The sequence below is a fragment of the Mustela putorius genome, unplaced genomic scaffold (genome assembly GCF_011764305.1).
Source record: "Mustela putorius furo isolate JIRA1106 unplaced genomic scaffold, ASM1176430v1.1 tig00003836_pilon_pilon_pilon, whole genome shotgun sequence".
NCBI lineage: Eukaryota > Metazoa > Chordata > Mammalia > Carnivora > Mustelidae > Mustela > Mustela putorius.
In genome coordinates this window covers 26,031,057-26,052,011 of record NW_025421989.1, presented here as the reverse complement: position 1 = coordinate 26,052,011, position 20,955 = coordinate 26,031,057, and the positions used below count along the sequence as shown (strand labels likewise).

The window sequence follows — 20,955 nt, the reverse complement described above, 5'->3', positions numbered from 1 at the left end:
TTAAGGCCAAGCCACCGAACTCCAGTGGTCTTCGACTGGGTCTCTGTGATACAACTTCTTCAAGTGCTCAGTTGACTTAAGGTAGTTTTGCCCCTTTTTGGAAAAAGCTTAAGAGTTTTTCACTTTGAAATGTCAGCTCTTTTACAAACAGATCTAAGTTACAGCCAATCTTGAAACCCCTCCTCCCTGAAAAGACAGTGTATTTTTTGGTGAATGGTACTGACTTTTCAGATTTTTTTTGACCTTGGTTTAATCAGAAACTATGAAAAAGGACATAAGAATCTTATAGGTATACCATTCTTTTAGTGAATTGGAGTGGTTCTCTTGTCTTTGGAAATGACTTTGTTGAGTAAATCTCTTGTTATAAGCAAATGTGCTGTAGCCTCTAGACTATATATAAAGTGTATTACAGTACTTCCATACTTAGTTATGGAGCTTCACTCTTTATGACCTCTGTGGCCAACCCCCCCCCCCCGCCACCCACATAGGAAGAAGCAACTCCTCTAGGTCCTGAATTTTTCTGTTATGACTCTACAAAGAATGAATTCTTTTACATATTCCTAGGAAGACAATAGCCGTCTTTGAAACCTCTGGACAAGTCCTTTATTTTTAGTATAAATGCTCAGGTATATTTTAAACCCTTTTAATGTTGCCTGGCAGACAAGGTGTAAGCATTTTACTTGGTAATGTCCCATACTTTTGCAAATAGGAAAAAGAAAGCAATCCCTAATAAATAGTTCTAAATGACTTTTGTGTTCTCATAGCATTCTAAGCAATTGTAGCTCTTACTGTATTCTATCACATATTTCAAATGTTTCATACTTAGTAATGCAAGGGGCAGTCCCATTTATTCTGATGACGTGTCCTAACAGCATAAGAGCTTGCATTATTGTGAATTAAGAACCTTTTTACTCCTTTTTCTTTGCTCTTAAACTAACATAGTTTGTAGAAAAATAAAGGTTTTTAATGGAAGAGGATTTTATTCTGTCACAGCAGATATTTATCTTTTACTTCATGTAGTTGAAAGCACATTAGTAACTAACTGAGTTAATATCTGGGCTGTGCTGAAAGCTTCAGTATCCCTGCCTTTGGAATTCAGACGTGAATTTTGTTTGTTATTGTGTGTGTGTGTATGCGTGTATGTGTGTGTGTGTGTGTGTATCTATATATCTATAGATATATAGATATATATAAAATCTAGAAGTTCTGGGGATGTAAAGACTTCCAAAAAACTTTATTTAACTGAAGAAGAGGGCATTCTGTACATTTTGATGTCTTGTGTGTGCCCCTCAAAGGCCGAAGAATAGGTAAACCAGGCTCTAAGTCAAGAAGAAGGAAACAAATATGGAGGAAGAATGGGATCCATTTGTTTGTGAAATTTTCATGTAATAGATTGTTTGATGTAAATCCTGGTTTTACCAATCATTGTGTTTTATAACCTTGGGAAAATTATATGCACTGTGGGTGCATCAGCTTCCTCATGTATAAATTAACAAGGATATTAGTACTTGCCTGAAAGATGTTTTGAGGAAAGAATGAGACCTCTGGTAAACACAGTGCCTGATACTTAGTATTATTGTTTTTTCAAGCCTGGACAGCACTAAAATCAAGGACATTGCTTGTTTTACAGATTGATTCTCATAGTTTCCCTTACCATGAAAGCGTAGAAGTAAATTATTTTTAGTGCCCTGTGATTAAAATGATATTTTGTATGGTAAAACATAGTCTAGTACTGTATCTTGCCACGTTTTATGCAGATTTTGTGTTTATGTGGTCATACTGATGTCCCCATTTTACCTGATTGTTCCTTTAAATGTTTAGGACTTCTTAACATGCCCTCTTATGGACTAAGGCCATATTGTTGGTAATGACCAATCAGACCTATTAATATGAATAGCAGTTCTTAAATGTTGGGCTTGATAATGACTTTCCCACAATTGCTATTTTGGGTCCTTTCTTACTAGCCTGAGGAAATGACAAGATTGAGAAGCATGAACAGACAACTCCAGATAAATGTTGACTGTACACTGAAAGAAGTTGACCTCCTTCAATCTAGAGGTATAGACTTGATTATTTGGTAAACCATAAGTAATAGTGTGTTTTAAGCTGCTAAATAGCCATCATTTTTGGTTTTACAGGTTTAAGAGATAGTTTTTATCCATTATAATTCTACTCAAGAGATCCTTCTACTCCATGGTCATAGATTTGGGGGATCAAAAACAGTTTTACTTTGGCAGTTCCATCATTAAGCTCTTGTCATTTAGACTGCTCTAAGTGGTTACTCCGCATTTTTCTTGTTCTAGTCATTTACTATGAATATTTTGTATTGATGGGTCTTAATTATAAAACTTCCTAGAGTGATGTTATGGTAATCATCAGAAGTATCTGTTAAAATAGGGAATCACATATCAGAACACCAGATTTCTCACTTTTAAAGTAAATTCCATATGCCATTTTTTATATCTATCATATGAAAACATCCAGCTGTATCTCAGACTTTTTGGAGGTTTTTTTTTTTTTTTTTTGGCTTTTTTTGTTTTTGTTTTGGCTCTCTTATAGACTTGTACTACAGTAGAAGCTCTCTTAGCTTTCACTTACCAAGCTCCGTAGGTTAGTGATGTTCTTTATTTCCCCCTGTACAATACTCTGACGCTGTCCGCAGCTGCTGCACACTGATGACTAGGGACCATGTGCTGGCGTGTTCAAGTACTGTCACTCCTAGTGGTTGAACGGTCTGCTCAGTGAGAGTTTGTTGTACCTGTTCGCTAACTTGCACATACCAGTTACTCTGCTTCTGTAATTTAATGTTTATTAAGCTGACAAGAATGCAGGAGGAGCTGTTCTTTCTACCAAAAAACTCCCAAAGGCCAATTACTTTAAAAACAACAACAAAAAGGCACGGTTGGGGGGTGGTCTGAGCAAAGGGTTCAGGGGATAAATCACAAAAATCTAAGAGCATTCTGTTTTCTTACTCAAAACAATACAAAATTGTAGAATTTTAGGGCTCAGCAAACTAGCTTGTTGGTTCTTTTTGTAGCTGTAGTCAAATGTAGTCATGCCCATTTGTTCACATATTGTCTGGGGCTGCTTTTGTGCTTCACCAGCACTATTGGGGGCTTGCAGCAGATTGAATTACAGGTCCACACAACGTGAAATGCTGATTTTCTGCAACTTTACATAAGAAAAAAGTTTTCCACTTCCTCTGTAACTCATCATGGATGTTTATGTAAGAAAGACTGTGTAGAACTTCAGTGGACACGTGGTGAAAAAAAAAAAGTCTTTGTCCAGCTTTGAAGTTGACAAGTAGTTTTTCTTGAAAGGTCTGTTTCAATCAGCCTCTCTATTACCACCACTTATTGTTTTCAATTATGGCAGCTAAGGGAGCTTCTACTCTATTTTGACAGTATATAGTAAATCCCAACTAAAAATGGCAATGGGCTAACTTTAATAGTAGAAGCCTGGGACCCTAAAAGATACCGAACAATCTGAATAGAAGCAAATTTGAATATGAAAGTTGAGCAGCCTGGGCATTTCACAAAGTAGTCCCTTTACAGACTTGTAGCTTGAAGCAGTGGAGCTCTGCGTTATAGCCGGGTGATACAGATCATTGTTAGTGTATTGGGAGACCGCATCAGTTTTTGCTTGGGTGCTTTTTAAAGCACAACACACAAACAACCAGTTAGAGTATTTATAGTCAGCCTTAGGAGATCTAGAAATTAAAACATCAGCTGTAACTTAAGTAATTGAAAAAATACATATGCAACATCTTAGAGCATTGTGGCTTCCATTATCTTCCAAATGGTTAAAAGCATTTGTAATAGGACCTGGACAAGAACCACTATTAAAGTTTTATAAGCAAAGAGCTGTGTTTTTGGTCTCCATTGGGCAACAAAGAGCTCTTTTTGGTGCTTAAGTATTTCTAAATCTCCTTTCATAAGGGGTCCAAATATGTCCATTTTATACTGAATTCTACTCTTCCACACTCTGGAAAAATTTTATACTGAATGCCAACGTGAATTTGAAGTGAGAGAATGGATCTAGATGCAGATCATTATTTGGATTGCTGAAATGCAGGTTTATTGTTGGTTTTGGTGAGGGAAACTTGCGGGGGAATAATGTCTAGAAATCAAAACATCTAATATATTTGAACTGTTAGTAAGCATGGTAGTTACATTGCTTAATTGGAATTGTGCAGAACAAGCCAATTACAGTGATGGGTTCACAGAGGTGAAGGTAGGACCCAAGGTTGCCACTGTATCAGAATCCACCTTGGAGCCATCATGGCAGGAGTTTAGACTGAAATCGGCACAAGGCCAGGGAGTGAACTTTTTAAGAGAGTTGAAAATTTTGTGGCAAGACAAAACTCTCAGGGATCATTGTATTTATTATTCTGAAATTGGCACCTTATCATCTTTGTTAAATCTTTAGACCACATTCAGTATTCTCCATTTCTTGAAATCTGTGAGCTGCTGCTAATATGTTTGACTTCATTCGTCTTTTGTAAATTTGTATGTTTGACTTCTTCCACTGTTAAATTCATAATGGATAACTTTTTAAGGTAAATTATGAATGAGATGAAGGAAACACTAGAAAATAGTTTAGCCTTTCTTTAATTTCTCCTACTCATTTACCTACCTAAGTGTGCCACGTACATAATCCTGCTGAAAGAGACTAGCTTTGCAGTTAGAAAAATATTCCTTCAAGTGATAGTGGTAAAATGCTGTGGTAGTTTGCTTGCAGTCTTTTCTCATTGGGACCAAGAAAAACATTTTCAGTGGGAAGGTGATAGGAGTTTTGAAACCCTAGAACACAGTTTCCCATTTTAGCTATTTTATTTCTATACATTTTTAAACAAAAAAGTCAAATAGGAGAAAGCCTTAAATGCATGGTGATTTTATTTTCTTTATAGGAAACTTTGATCCAAAAGCCATGAATAATTTTTATGACAACATAGAACCTGGCCCAGTTGTACCACCCAAGCCATCTAAAAAAGGTGAGTAGGGAAATGCCATAAACATCATAGAAATAAATATCAGAATTCTTTGAGAGTTCACCTCTTTAGCTGAAGAAATTTCTATTAGAGATGCTAACTTGTTCAGCATTAAAAAATTAACCATATTGATACTACTGTGCCCATACTTTAAAAAGCACTAAAATTAGTAACTCCTGGAGTTACTGTCATAGGTAATTAAATGGAATATACAAATTAATCTTTTAAAAAGAACTTAAAGAATATATTATATAGCGAATATTAGAATTTCTTACCTCTATAATAACTGTAATCCTAAAAGATAATTCTTATAAAATCATGAGAACATAAAACGTCTTACGTTAGAATGTTAAATTGTATCTGTAGTAGATCTGAGACTAGCAGGTTGCAGAAGAATCCTTGTGTGCCCAACAAGTGAACATAATAACTAGATAGGGACTAGGTGTTTTTTCATGAAGGTCAAAATAAATCCTCTGTAGCCAAGATTTGGAGGAATCACTTTTGGATCTGTTCTCTTTTATATTTATGTATCAGTGTTTAATTGGCATTTCAGTATCTTAAAAAATTAACTTGAATTAAGTTTACATCTTGAGTCATTGGATTTAGATAAATTTTTTCTGTCCCATTCTTACTTAAGGCTCATGTTCTTTTGTATAGTTCTCAAGACTGAGCTAAAGTATGCATTTCGTATCTTAATCCATTTTGCTTTAAGCAATTTAAGGGTGAAACAAGTTAAAATCTTGTTATAAAGTAACAAGCAAACAAGTTACTACTTCTTAGGTAAGATATAAATTTCGTTACCTAAATTTTAGTTGAACAGTTTTCTGTGTATTTTAAGTATTTAATTTATAGGTTGCAGTGCAGTAATACTACCACCATAGATGTTTAATCAGATCTGCGTTTAAAATAGTATGATTCCTAAAAATACAAATAAGAGTCTTAGTGGATGACTTCCAAGTATTAGATTTGGCACTATGGCAACATTATATGCCGTTTCAAGCTGAAAGTCACAGAGTTATGTATCACTGACCACTTTAACCATTTGGATTAATAATACATGGGGCTTGGGGTGCCTGGGTGGCTCAGTGGATTAAGCCTCTGCCTTCTGCTCAGGTCATGATTTCAGGGTCCTGGGCTCGAGCCTGCTTCCCCCCTCTCTCTCTGCCTGCCTCTGTGCCTGCTTGTGATCTCTCTCTGTCAAATAAAAAAATAATAATACATGGGGTTTTAAACTTGATGTTGCCCGAGTGTCTACTAAAGAAGTATTTCCTATTACTAATCCAACACATAATTGTTTCATGGTCTGTTATAAAAGAATCATCCTGTTTAAGGGAGTATGTTGAAAAGTTGTTAATCTGGGGATAGACTACCCAGTTGATGAGCAGTGTGTCTACCATGAGCCATCTCATTAGCATAAACTCTCAGGTATGGTCCAAAGGGCCCACTGTAAATAACAGAGACAACTCCAATCATTTGGGAAATTTTCAAGATTTTAGTGGTTATCTCCTAGGAACTAGGGATTAAAACTAGACCTGCTTTAGGCAAGGTCAGATTCTTTACTTACACAGAGTTTATGCAGTGAGTACAAAGAAATTTGTAGATACACAAGACCTGAAGATTAATATAATCAGTGACCTAAAATTCCTTAAGCTAGGAAAGAACAACAAAGTCAAAGAGATGTAAAGATAAGTAAAACTTAAGAGTATATTGATTATGTCTATCTAGAAAGAACACAAATTCACAACTTCTCAAAATCAGAACCAGAAGATGGGTTACCCGTTAAAATAATAATAAAATGTGGTGAACATCTTTATGTAAACTCAGCACTTTATGTGAATGGGTGCATCTACTCAAAACTGAAAATGAGATGATATAGGACCTAATAATAGTCATATATCTGTTTAAGAAATTGAATCCATTATCTCAAAAATTGTCCCACAAAGGAAACTCCAAACCTAGATGACTGCACTGGTGGGTGTATACTATAACACATTAAAGGAAGAGATCCTACCAATCTTACACAGTCTTTGAGAAAATAGGGGAGGAACAAACTCCTCCCCTTTTTTTGGGTCTTATGGAATCAGCAGAGCCCTGATTTTTTTTTTTTTAAGATTTTATTTATTTATTTGACAGACAGAAATCACAAGTAGGCAGAGAGACAGACAGAGAGGAAGGGAAGCAGGCTCCCTGCTGAGCAGAGAGCTCGATGTGGGGCTTCATCCCAGGACCCTGAGATCATGACTTGAGCCAAAGGCAGAGGCTTTAACCCACTGAGCCACCCAGGCGTCCCAAGAGTCCTGATTTCAAAACCTGATAAGGATTACCTACTCACCCTGTTCCCCCAAAGAAAATAGAATTTCAAATCAATAATCCTGCACTTAAAGCAAAAAAAAAAAAAATCCTTAATATTCATGGTAAATAGAAAGGATAATATATCATGATCATGTTTGTTTTAGCTCAGGAATGCACTATCAATCAAGGAGAAAAAGCTCATGATTATTTTACTAGATGCAAGGAAAGCATCTGACTAAAGTCAGCAGCCACACCAACTAACATGGTTATTTGCAAAGATAACCCAAGGATACTAAACAAGAACTTAAGGTCTTGGGATGGAAGGTTGGTATACAAGAACTATATTTTTATATACTAGCAAACAATTGAAGAATGAAATTAAAAAGAGAATAACAAAACTATCAAAAAAACATGTTCTACTTACGAATAAATCTGACCAGCTGTATATGCTGAAAACTATAAAATGTTGCCAAAATAAATTAGAGTAATATACCATGTTTGCGGTTAAATCAAAATTGGGAAACTTACTTTTTCCCCTGATTTGTATGTAGGGTATCCAGAATCATCTGTAAAAAGAATGAAGTTGCAAGTGTTAGCCCTAACTAACCTTAGAACTTACTATAAAGCAGTAGCCATCACAGTGTGTTACTGGCATGGGGATAAAAAGTAGATAGAGAAGCGACTGTAGCTTTATAAATAGCCCAGATACAGACCCTCTCTTACACTGCCAAATTCTTGACAAAACCACTAAAGTAACCAATGGAGAAAGTCATTGTAGCAATCAGTGCTGGAAGAACTAGATAACCAAATGGAAAAATTACCAGTTTTGATTCTTACCTCCTACTATACACAAAAATCTGAGGTAGGTCATACTGAAGTGTGAAGCTAAATTACAGAACTTCCAGAGAAAAATATAAAATATCCTTGCATCTTAGGTTTAGCTTAGAATTTTTGGGACCCAGAACAGTTGGTACCTTAGCCTTCATTAAAATTTAACTCTTCTGCTCATCAAGAGGCACTATTAAGAAAGTGTAGAGGAAAACCAGGGGCTGGGGAAAAATATTTGTAAACACATATGGTCAAAAAAACCCAAAAACTGGTCTTTAGAATCTGTAAAGAACTTTTGTAACACGGTAATAAAAGGACAGTCCAGTTTTTAAAAGGTCGAAACATTTGAGTCGACACTTGACAAAGAAATATATATGTAAATGGCCAATAAGCACATGAAAACACTCAACTTGAATAGACATTAAGAAAATGCAAATTAAAATCTTGAGATTCCTGAATAGCGATGGCTTGAAACATTAATGAGAACATAGAACAGTGGAATTCTTACACATTTCTGGTAAAAGTTTAAGATGGTGTGACCATTTCTTACAAAACCAAACATTCATTCGCTTGCCCTGTAGCTCATCAGTTCTCCTTCTAAAAATGTATCCAAAAGAATTTAAAGCCTGTGTCCACAAAATGACTTGTGTTAGAAGATTCATAACATGTTTATTCAAAATAACCAAAAATTTGGGAACATACCAAGGGGCCATCAACAGATGAATGGATAAGCAAACTGATACACTGAGTGGTGCAAATCAGCATTTTTAAACTCAACATGGGCCAACCTCAAGGACATAATGCTGAAAGAAAAACAGCAAAGAATGTGTTCGGTATGATTGTTTACATGCATTTCATAAGCTGTATTTCTGTCAAAAAAACAGGACAGCTGTTATCTCTGGGAGGAGAGGTTGGGGATTAACTGGGAAAGGGCGTGGGAGGATTTTATAGGCTAATGATAATATCTGGATCAGGATTTGGATTATTCAGGTATACATGCATTTGTCAGAACTCCATATGGCAACACATGGTTTGTGTATTTCATTGTATAAGTTTTACCTTGAAAACTCACAAAGTAGTAAAAGGAGAATAGAATCTATAATGGAATAGATCAGCTGCCAGGAGCCCATATAATCCGTGTTCTAGCAGTGGTGAGAGCAGTGTGGCAGACGGTCACTCTGCCTGCTGTCTTTGAGACCAGCACCACATGTTTGAGGTAGAGAGCTAGTGTTCAGCTCAGTTAGGAATAGTACAGGATTTGTTTGCATCATTAGGATGCTGTAATATCAAGCTTCATTGGGCTCTCTACAAATAGTTTTATACAAAAAAAAGGCACTTTGAATTCAAACAAATTTTGCTAAAGCTGATAATTGGTTAGTCCTTCAGAGTTAGCTGTAATTAAATTCCAGTTGCGATCAGCTTTTAAATTATAGAGCAAATGCTCAGTGTGTAGATGGATAATGTGCATAGACACTTGATGCTACGAAGTTGAGACATGACTCCTGCCCCAAGCAGCTTATCTTCTACATAAACAGTTTTGAGTAGAGTAGAGAACTAATATCTTAAGTATAAATGAATCTCTACCATAGCAATGTAATTGAGCCTTCATTATATATACTGTTGGTGAGAGTATAAAATAGTATTATTTATGAATAGAACTTAATGCTGCAATTCCTTAAGAAGACTTTTCATTACATTTCTAAAAGCTATTTGATTTTCTCTATGAAGTCAAATTTGTTTTCTTCTAAGCATTTGCAGATTTTTAAACTAAATTGGCCTCTTCTTTAAAAAAAGTTAATGTAGTTTAATGTAGATTTTCTTGCAGTATCACTTAAGATAAAGTATAAATAGCAGGTAGGATTGATTTATTGGTTAGAATAAATGTCTTGGAGTTATTACAGACGTAAACTGCAAATCCAAGTGGAATGCGGATGTTTGTCTGAAGTATGGTAATGAAAAGGGGAGAGTAAGGAAAAGAAACAGAAGGAAAAAGAGGGAGACCCAGAAACCTTTTTGGACTGAGCTTCGTATTAAAGCAGTGCAGTGTGCATGTTAGTTCCTTGGCTGACCCAGCAAGGCCTCCCCAAGCTATCATTGGTAACACAATGGTGAGAGCATTGACCTTGGTATCCAACAGCTTGATGTCTGGGTTGTTTTGGCCTCCTGACCTTGTTCAGATCTAGTCCGTGCACCAGAAAGGTGATCAGTCCAGTAGTTGGTGTATTTTACAGGGCTGTTACAAGAGTCTGTGAGAATAAGTATGTGACACTATGAAAGTGCTTTACAAATTTAAGAAATAGAACTTGACACTATTCTTTGGAGCCTAAGGAGACCATTTACTCTGCTTTTGTTTACTCTGATAATGATGTGTTTACATACCTAGGTACCAAGCTTAGAATTCTGGAGCAGTGATTTCCAAAGGTGGATCGTACTAGAGGATTGCTTATATGGGCTCAGAACTAATCAGAAAATAGAAGATCATTCTTTGGTTCTGAAGGGCAGATGATACCAAGTCTTAATTACAAAGAAAGGACTTCTTACTAACCATGTATAAATTAATAGAAATAAATTCATTATTTTGAGTTCTGATTTTTTTCAGTTACTGCTAATCCTACTCTTTAATTATGATGTACTATAGTTTTATATTATTTAATGGATTTTTTGGCTAACCTTATACATCATTTACTTTCAACCCATGGTTTTCTCATAACTGTTGCTTACTAAGGCAGTTGGTGAAGTATCATCTTCCACATTTTGCCCTTACATTTAATTACCGTCACTGAGTTTGCACTAGGAAGGGGGAAAACTGGTAAAATTAGGCATTGCATCCAAGTAATTATAGAGGATGGAAGAAGTTCTAAGAGCACTGTTCTGTATAGGTTGTAAAAGTGATATTAAATATGGCACTTACCTTCACAGGAGAACTAATGATAATATGAAGCAATAGAAAGGACAAACACGCAACCGTCCACGTGCCATGGGAGAGCCTTGGGAGCCTGTCCACTCTTCTCATGGATGGCTTTAATCCCTTTTCTCCTGGCTTTGCTTCTTTTCATGCAGATTCGTCAGACCCTTGCACAATTGAGAGGAAAGCCCGAAGAATTAGCGTGACCTCCAAAGTACAGGCAGACGTCCATGACACCCAGGCAGCAGCTGCTGAGGGTTTGTACTTGTGTGTCCGGATTTTGTGCACAAAGTCCAAAGACACGTGTTCGCCCATGTAGACTTAACCACAAGTAAAGTCCACCTTTCCCCACCTCTTTATAAAAAAATTACTCTCTCCAAGTGCCTGGATGGCTCAGTTGGTGGAGCTTGTGACTCTTCAGCTTGGGATTTTGAGTTCAAGGCTCACGTTGGGTGTAGAGATTCCTTAAAAATAATTATTCTCTCTGCTGAGTTTCTAAGGCTGTGCTGCCCAACAGAAATATAATACAAGGCAAATACTTAAAATATTTAATCTAGTATATGCCAAGTATTATTTCAATATGAAGTCAATATAAACTAGTGAGATATTCTACATTCTTGATTTCATACACTATCTTTGAAATCTGGTGTACATTTTACACTTAGAGCACATTTTAGTTCACAGTGGTCACATTTCAGTTGGCCGGCAGTTACCATATTGGACAGATTGCTCTAATAATAGCATCTAGAAAGCAAGGCCAAGTAATTAAGGAAATAACTTGAAAGTTCTGGCTTTTATAACTTCTCACTGCAGTTTTCTAATGCTTCTTGAATTTTACCCTGGGATTCCGTTGAAATAAGCATTCTAAAAATACTGTCTATGTTTGGGTTTATACAAGTATGGCTATGTAATATAAACAATATTGGTGAAACTGTTGATTTGTGCTATTTTTGAGGATGGTTATTTTTATGGAAATCTGGCCTATTAACCCCTTTAAAAGTAGTATTTTTTAAAGTTTATTATTATTATTATTTTTAGGAATTTCTATACCCAATGTGGGGCTTTAACTGATGACCCCGAGATCAAGAGTGGCATGCTTTTCTGACTGAGCCTGCCAAGTGCCCCTAAAAATAATTAGTCTTAAAGGAAAAACATACTGATTTCACTTTTCATTTGTGTATACATATGCATATTAATTTTTCTATGAGACCTGAAATATTTTTCTTTTGAAAAGTCCATAAAAAGACAAAATTTTACAAATGTAAATCAAATGAAAATGGACATCTAAAATGTCTTTTGGGTTTTAAATACTTCTATTTAAACAGTATTTCCTGTGATGAAATGAGCAGCGTCTTACCCACAATAATTCTAAATTAGGTGCCTTTAAAATTCTTTTGATAAGTTTCTTCAGAGTGACTTGATTCCAAATTAAATCATTATGGTACTGAAGGGAAAAATATGCCACCGCCAAACATGCCTCTTTTCCAAAAGGATTACTCTGAGAAACTGCAAAGGCAGGAGAATCTCTGACAACAGAGTAGAAGTTACCCTTTTGTAAGGAACATCTACAGTGATAAAGGCAATCTCCACCTAGAAATGTCTCCCTGCCCCTACCAGAGAGCCTAGTGACTAAATCAAAAGAGAAGTGGATCAGTGGAGAAGGGAATCTAGGCAACAGTCAGGTAACCTTCCCTGCTTGGTTCCCCTGCCTTCCCCCCAACATGTTTCTTTTGTCTTTAGCTGTAGATGGTATTTTAAGTTAGGTTTTCTAGGTCTCTGCCCTGTCTGTGTGAGCTACATATGTTAATGAACTTTGTTTCTTTTCTTGTTAGTCTGTCTTTTATTACAGGAGGGTCTCAGGCAAGAACTCAAAGTATAGAAGGGAAATTATTTTTACTTTGTGTACAGTATTAGACTATGAAGAGGAGCCCCAAGTATCCTGTATTAGTTATGCTAAAAGAGGTTGTGCAGTTATTTATAGAGTTTAGAAAATAACATTTTAGGCTAGGTTTGGAGTTATACTTCATGAAGTAAAAAGTTGCCTGCTCTGGGAAAGTATAAAAGTGAGTTTTCAGAGCCTGTTTATTAAAAGCCAACAGCAATATGGTTTACGTGTTTACCTTTTCGGAGAACAAAATGCCCTGAAAACCAAAGAGTACTGTATGAGAGAGGACCTTTTCTGGAAATGGCGTGCAGAACATTTTTCCTCTAACAGAAGGCCGTAGCAATTAAATGTGCTTTTTATTCTTCCATATTGTACAAAAAAGAAAACTATCAAGTCTCTGTGTTTTGGAGTCATGAGCCAAAAAATACAAGGTGGGTGATAATGGCCACTCAGATGGCCAGTGGAGGTCATACAAACAAACCCATTCTCCTTTTTATAGTTCTAGGAATAGGCTGATGGACCATTGGTTTTCTATTTTGTTGTAAAGCTAACATCTCCTTCCTGTTTCAGCCTGAGTCTTACTGTTTTTTAAAAGATTTTATTTATTCATTTGACAGAGAGAGATCACAAGTAGGCAGAACAGCAGGCAGAGAGAGAGCCCTGCTGAGCAGAGAGCCTGATGTGGGGCTTGATCCCAGGACCCTGAGATCATGACCTGAGCTGAAGGCTGAGGCTTAACTCACTGAGCCACTCAGGTGCCCAAAGCCTGAGTCTTATTATTGCCTGTTGTAGGGTTGGAGGTCTGAAGCTCAGTTCTCTCTATCTCTTGGAGAACGTCCACACCAGCCATTTGTCATGAAATACAAATTGCTAACCACAAGTGAGCTCATTAATTTCCAGTGGAAGATAGACTTAACCCCAAATGAGGACTGATTAAATCCTTCCATCTTAGTTCCTTCTGTGACCTGCTTAGATAGGTTGCCTACCTTAGATCTTAATCTCATTTACAGTTCACAGTGATGATTTCCACTGGTTTAACAGGTAGATTTTCCCAGCCTCTGGCCATGATCTGGATTCCAGGGGGAATTCCACCCAGATACCTTTCGCCTCATAGTCACTGCTGCCACCTTCAGTAGGGGCTAATCCACAAAAGCAGGATTTACAGATTAACTCCCGAAGCAAAGAGCCTTTTTGAGCTCAAGGCTGAGAGATGAGGATCTAGGAGGAATCTAAGATTCAAGTATTTTTAAAAATTTTATTTATTTGATGAAGAGAGTACATGAGCAGAGGAAGAGGGAGAAGCAGACCCCCCGCTGAGCAGGGACCCTGATGCGGGGCTCAATCCCGGGACCCTGGGATCATGACCCAACCGAAGGCAACATTTAACCGACTGAGCCACCCAGGCTCCCCAAGTTTCAGGTGTTTTTAAAGAAAGTCCTGAGGATATTAGGAGAAGGGAAAAATGAAGAGAGAGAAAACGTAGTGGGAGACTAACCATGAGAGGCTATGGACTCCGGGAAACAAATGGAGGGTTTTAATAGGGAAGGAGTGGAGAGTGGATGAGCCTGGTGGTGGGTATTAAGGAGGGCATGGATTGCACGGAGCACTGGGTGTTATATGCAAACAGTGAATCATGGAACTCTACATCAAAAACTAATGATGAGAACTGTATGGTGGCTAACGTAACACGCACACACACACAGTCCTGAGGACCAGGGTTACCAGGTGACTCAAATGGTTAATTTAAGTGCCTGTTCTGGCTCAGGTCATGATCCCAGGGTCCTGGGATCTTGCAGGCTCAGGCGCCCTGCTTCTCCTTCTCCCTCTGCTCCCGCTGGCTCATGAGCTCTTTCTCTAATAAATAAAATCTTTTAAAAAAAAATCCTGAGGACCCACCTAAGGTTGTGATCATTTTATATTGCCAGATAATAGACTTTTTAAAAAACTACCTGAAGAACCTTGTAATGCCAAAAAGATAGGAGAAATTTGAGAATCAAAAAGAGTCTTTCAGGGATGCCTGGGTGGCTCAGTGGGTTAAGCCTCTGCCTTCAGCTCAGGTCATAGTCCCAGGGGCCTGGGATTGAGCCCCACATGGGGCTCTCTGCTCCGCAGGGAGCCTGCTTCCTCCTTTCTCTCTGCCTGCCTCTCTGCCTACTTGTGATCTCTGTCAAATACATAAATAAAATCTTTTTTAAAAAGAGTCACATGGAATGAATTTGGCTTTTACGAAAAACTGTAAAGTCTTTCTCTTTTAACCATTCCGAGCAACTTTGTTAGGAACCGTCTCTTCGTGAGCCCTTATTATTAACTGACATATGCATACTGTAAAGCTGCAGGTCTCCCAGAAGGAGGCAGACATCCCAGAACATGTTGAATACAGTATGGCCACTACTCTAAGGGGCTGTGAAGTAGGGGCGCTGAAGTGAAGGGGGAAAGGTGGGGGCAGAATTTCACATGCTGGGGTATAGTTCTCTGTCCATTTGGCTATAGTACAGCATAACCACTATCTATGGATACTGAATGAGGGATGGTAGTCGATCCTGGACTTCAGTTTATTTTCTTAGACCAAGTACAATTTGTATCATAAACTTCCTGTTCTAGTAGCTATGGACATTCATTGGCTTTTATCCTAGGTCAGGTAGGAAACTACCTTTTTTTTCCCTTTCTTTTCTTTCTTTCTTTTTTTTTTTTTTTTTTTTTGTAATTTTTCAGTTTGGATTATACTTGGAAGAATTCAATCTCTTTTTTCTCTTGATCCTAACTTCCCTCAGAGCATCTGACTGGCTCCAAACAGAGTCCCCGGACACAACCCCGTGATGAAGACTATGAGGGGGCCCCATGGAATTGTGATAGCTGCACCTTCCTAAACCACCCTGCGCTGAACCGCTGTGAGCAGTGCGAGATGCCACGGTACACTTGAATGCCCAAGAGTCTGCATCGACCTGAGAGAGAAACTGGGAGCACCCACTAGAAGAAAAGGAGCCTTGGGAGTGTGTGCATCTGCCCAGCCTTTTCATTTCTGATTCCACTGGGGGAGGAGCAGCGCCCCTGTAGGGCTCGTGCTCATTCAAGAAAAATGGGGAGTTCTCTTTGTTTTGGGTTTTCCTTTTTTCCTTTCTTAACTCATTGCAGAGTGAGATAGAAAGGGATACTTGAAACTGGGAAAGGATTCACTCCTGAAAGAATGTACACAGAGAAGTCAAGAGTTCTTCTGTGGAATCCCAATTGTTAAAGTTACTGCTGAGTGGCCCTTACTTTATAAACTAGAACTTTAAGTCATGGTGTGACATGTTACAGTTCATGCAGACAAACTGTGAATTCTCAGAGCAGACTTAACCTGGTCACAGCTCTGTGGAAAACCAAGGTTCCCCATGCTTCTTCCCGTTGTTTCCTACTGAAGAGAAGGACAGGAGAAAGCACTCAGAATATGACTTGGGGGGGGTGGGCAAAATAATAAGGGTATGTGTAATTGCTGCTTTTTTCAGAGATAATTTCAAACACACAAACATAAGTGGCTTAAAATGTGATTTGTAGCAGTTAAGAATGAGGCATATCGTGCCTTTCATTCAAAAGTACAATCAGAGATGAGAAGATCCCTTTTACTTGTATAATAATTCATCAAGCTAAATCAACACTGGTAACTAAGACCTAATTATGCCACATAGTAGATACAATTTTTAAGTTACTGCATGCTTTTATTGGGCCATTGGCCTTAAAAATAACAAGTCCTTATCAGTACGATTTTATGAATTTTATGAATGACCTTCTTGTAAAACTGCGCTTTGCCAATAGCACAGTGAATGTATGCCAAATGTAAATCCATTCCAAAATCCATTCGGAAATCTTGAGCTCATCTGTGGTTCTGTAAGAAATGTTTGCAGTCCATAGGACCTTTTTTATCCTCCTTCCAATTTTGTGATGAATTCACGATGTTTACAGCACAGTGTTTTGTGCCAGAATCCTTACTTAGCTGAAAAAAAAAAATCAACATTAGCTGTTCAATACGGATTGATTTGCACATGTCAGTAATAAGCCAATGTGAGGGAAATTACAGTTGGCCAAGATCATAAAGTTGTACACTGCGTTACCTGGGAGGAAGAGAAGGCTAGTCGAGAAACGGGATTTTAAGAGAAGGGTGAATACAAAGGACTTTAAAACCAAGAACTGTTTCAATTTAACATATTGTATTCTGAGATAATACTGAGTTTGTTCAAGTAGTTCAGGTGATACTAAAGCACTCCTTGTTTATGAAACCCCAGCTTTAAGGTATGAATAACTGAAGAGATATAAAATCATGTGACTCACTAGGGTGCACCACTGGAAAATTATTAATAGGTCATTTAATTAAGGTCTCTATCACTGTTGAATTTCCTTCCTAGCTCAGAATTGGGTTTTGGAATCTTCCTGTTATTTTGGTGAATATAAAATAAATAACAGCAATAAAACTAGTAACGTTTGTAATCCTAAAGGATTTTACCAGAGTTTTTGAGGAATATCCATTCTCCCATACTGTGTGCCCCACTACTCTCACACTCACACACTCTCTCTGTCTCTCTCTCTCTCTCTCTCTCACACACACACACACACACACACACACACACGCTCTTGAAGCTGTCACTGTATTCTACTTTAGAAGTGATATCTGGCAGACCTGGAAAAACAAGCTGCACTTAATAGTATAATGAAACCAAAGGCTTAATAACCCATCATCATTTTCCATCAAAATCATCTAATTTCACACTTGACCTACAGCTTTGAAAATGTTCTTTTCCTATGTGGAAAATCCCCCCCTCCCCAATCCACTTGTCTCACAAAAATATGCATGGCTATGTTATGACACTGATAAAACATCTCTCATAAAACTGTGGCAAAACTGTGAAAATAATGGTGAGAAAACAGATGGGCTTAAAAGAATTGACCTGAAAACTGCATTCTTTAAAGGTTTCTGTGACACTGGTATCTGTCCGTCTCCAGTAGCCATCTCTCAGTCCTGCTATTCTGTAATACGCCAATGCCTTTGCCTTTGTGTGGTTTTCGTATCTCTTTAGGGACGATCAACCCCCCCCCCCCATGGTATTAGATAACAATTTCGGGGAAAAATATATATACTGCTTGGTGTTCTAGCTAAAGGTTTACCTTTAGATCTTAGATCTGCTGAAGGGGCAGCAGTTAACTTGGGACATGTCCGTTGAGAATGAAAGTAGCATGTATGCAAACAGTCGGATGCTTTATTAAAACCCTGTAGGTGATTTTACAACTACTGCATGAACACACATCCCGGTTAATAAGCTGTTGTCACGCAATAGATGCATGGTTCCAGTCCTTTGGTGATCTATCTAGTAAATCATTGTTTTCACCTGCCAGGAAAAAGAAACAACCAGTCTCTCAGGTGTAGAGGGTGGGGTAGGAGACATCAGAGCTGGGTTTTAAAGTCGTTTCGTCTGTCTTCATTTCTGGTTGTGCACAAGTTTCATATGCCAACATAGGCTCTATTCATTTTTCAAGAAAGCAAAATTGTCTTACACTGACAGATGTGGTCAATTTAACCATGTCCCCTGTATATACTTCTTGCCCGTGACCGCTTTAAACAAGAATTCAGTCCACTTCTAGGTGTCTTTTCAAGAGGATCTCCTGGTCAGATGGACGAGCACACGCAGTCGCGCCGGAGTGGGCGGAGAGAAGGTGCCTGTCTGCTGCCCTCCTTTGGCTCTCGGGGTCCGTTGGTGCACTCGTTTTTCTAGTGAAAAGTATGTTTTCTTATAACACGCCTAGTTTGATATACCTGGTAACACATAGGCCTGATGATACACGTTACGCTATTTCATGGTTTTGTAAACTGGGTTTTTAGAAAGCACGTTTGTTGTTTTGTTAAAAGTACATTGCCCCTTAACTTTTGGAGTAGGTCTGAGGAGTTTAAAGTGGGAATGGAAGAGCCAGAAACTTTCTCAGCATTGTCAGATATAATGACCTTGTATGCGAGAGGAAAGAGGAAGGGGCTTTAAAGAAACTAAAGAACTGCATTGTAGAAAAGGTAGTTTTAGAGAAGATAATGGATGGTGGGGAAAGTGTTGCTAATTTGTTTATTTCCCTGAACGAAATGGGAAGTGTGATGAGCAGTTTAATTTTTAAGGAGCTGGTCTCGATTTTAGTACTTTTTAATTATTAAAAAAAATTATTGTTTCCGTAAATTTTGTCATTGTTTTGTCCTGGTTACCAAGGGTTCGTATCCAACTTTCTGTGGCAACTCCGTTTTCTATAGTATTTTACAAGGTAACTGTAATGTCTTTGACAGTATAAACAAAAAGCAAGGATATAAGGCATAGAAAATTTGTCCTTTGAAAATATCAGTGATGTATCCTGGAATGTGAAGATGTCCCTTCATAGTTAAATTTGATTTATTTTGCTATTGTAACCACTGTTCAGACTTGGAATGAATCCATGTTGCAGTGTGTCTGTATATCGATTGAGCAAGAAAAATGACCATTGAAATGTTACTATAAAAAATGAGAATAAATTGGGCACTGTCTGTTGCACCACTACTGTATCTTTTCGAAACAATTAACAGTATTTTCTTACTGTAAAAGTTAATTCTGATGGTGTTTTCACATTCACTAGACCTGCATTTTTTTCTTTATTATTTGCATCCCCAAATATTTAATACAAGTAGATTTTGCATGGCTTGGGCATTCAGAGATTAATAGGATGGTGACCCAATATTAGTTTCTAAAGCCATGAAAAGTTGCTTTGAGACTGAACAATTCTGAATTCTTATTTATAATGACACCCGATGTCCGTGTTTCCCTACTGTAAAAGAATTGATCAGTTTCTTCATTAAAACAGCAAGACCTTATTAAATCTTGTAAATACCATGTTTCTTCTAGATTTCTGTGTATGCTGTGAATCATTATTTTGAGGTGAAATTGTACAAAGGCATTTTAAAAGGCTATGCATGCATCGTACTTCCAAACAGTACATACTCGGAAAGTCGAAGATTCCTGCAAAATAAATTAATAAACTAAAAACAAACACTACATTCTGCATCTTTTCTGTGTAGTTAGAAATGATTTATTTATAGTCCAACACCTAGTTTTCTAGACTGAAATATGCTGTCTCAAAAACGTAATCTTCCATATTTCTGTTCCTCTTTTAGATCACGTCGTAATTTTAGATTTGGGGTATTAAATGTCCATTAACTTTAAAGCCTGGGCAGAAGGATAGATAAGCAAATTTTATGAAAATGGTGGACTAGGTTAGGAACTTAAATAATGAGTACTTTTCTTCTCAGTTTTTTCATCATTTGTAACTATAGTTGACCCTTGAACAATATGGGTTTGAACTGCACAGGTCCACTTACGTGTGGACTGTGCTAAAAACAATACAGGACGACAAATGTGTTTCATCTTATCCTTTTCTCCATACTTCCTTTTCTCTAGCATGCTTTATTATAGCAATATAGTCCATAGAACATACAACATATGCGGTGAATGACTATGGTCTCTGTAAGGTTTCCAGTCCACATTAGACTATTACGTTTTGGGGACCCAGAAGTTCCACACGGCGGATTTACACTTGTGCAGGGCAACAGTGCCCTTGACCCTCCTCTTGCTAGAGTCATAGTCCACCTTCCAACATTTGCACAGCAATCAGCACAGATGAATTCTAGTAGGTAGCCTTTTCAGTGAGTAAGCATATTTGGAGTCAAAACAATTTCTACTACTTTTTTTAATATATGAAAATTAATGCACACACTCAAATACAGAAGAATTGTAGAATGACCTTTCATTTGCTCATTATCCAGCTTCCAATATTATCCCTATGTAAGCAATTGCATTTCATCTATGTTATGATTTCCCCCACGCCCCCATTATTTTTGTTTTATAAAAGATTTTATCTATTTTTATTTATTTGACAGAGAAACACACAGGGAGAGAGGGAACAAGCAGGGGGAGCAAGAGAGGGAGAAGCAGGCCTCCCGCTGAGCAGGGAACTTGATGTGGGATCTGAGCCAAAGGCGGATGTTTAATGACTGAGCCACCCAGGCTTCCCTCCCCGTGA

General features: G+C 37.7%; 1 protein-coding gene across 9 annotated transcripts in view; it reads left to right on the top strand.

The window, feature by feature from the left end:
* Positions 1–19,931, top strand: part of TAB3 (TGF-beta activated kinase 1 (MAP3K7) binding protein 3) — a 91,104-nt gene extending 71,173 nt beyond the window's left edge. For 7 of the 9 annotated variants that reach the window (XM_013061112.2, XM_045089433.1, XM_004761848.2 and 4 more), the window contains 4 exons: positions 1,965–2,058; positions 4,910–4,993; positions 11,171–11,272; positions 15,672–19,931. In XM_013061112.2, coding sequence (XP_012916566.1) covers positions 1,965–2,058; positions 4,910–4,993; positions 11,171–11,272; positions 15,672–15,820 — 429 coding nt within the window. In that variant the 3' untranslated portion in view covers positions 15,821–19,931. The remainder of the gene's footprint in view (positions 1–1,964; positions 2,059–4,909; positions 4,994–11,170; positions 11,273–15,671) is intronic. The other 2 variants (XM_004761851.2, XM_004761852.3) reach the window with 2 other exon arrangements.
* The last annotated feature ends 1,024 nt before the right edge of the window (positions 19,932–20,955 follow it).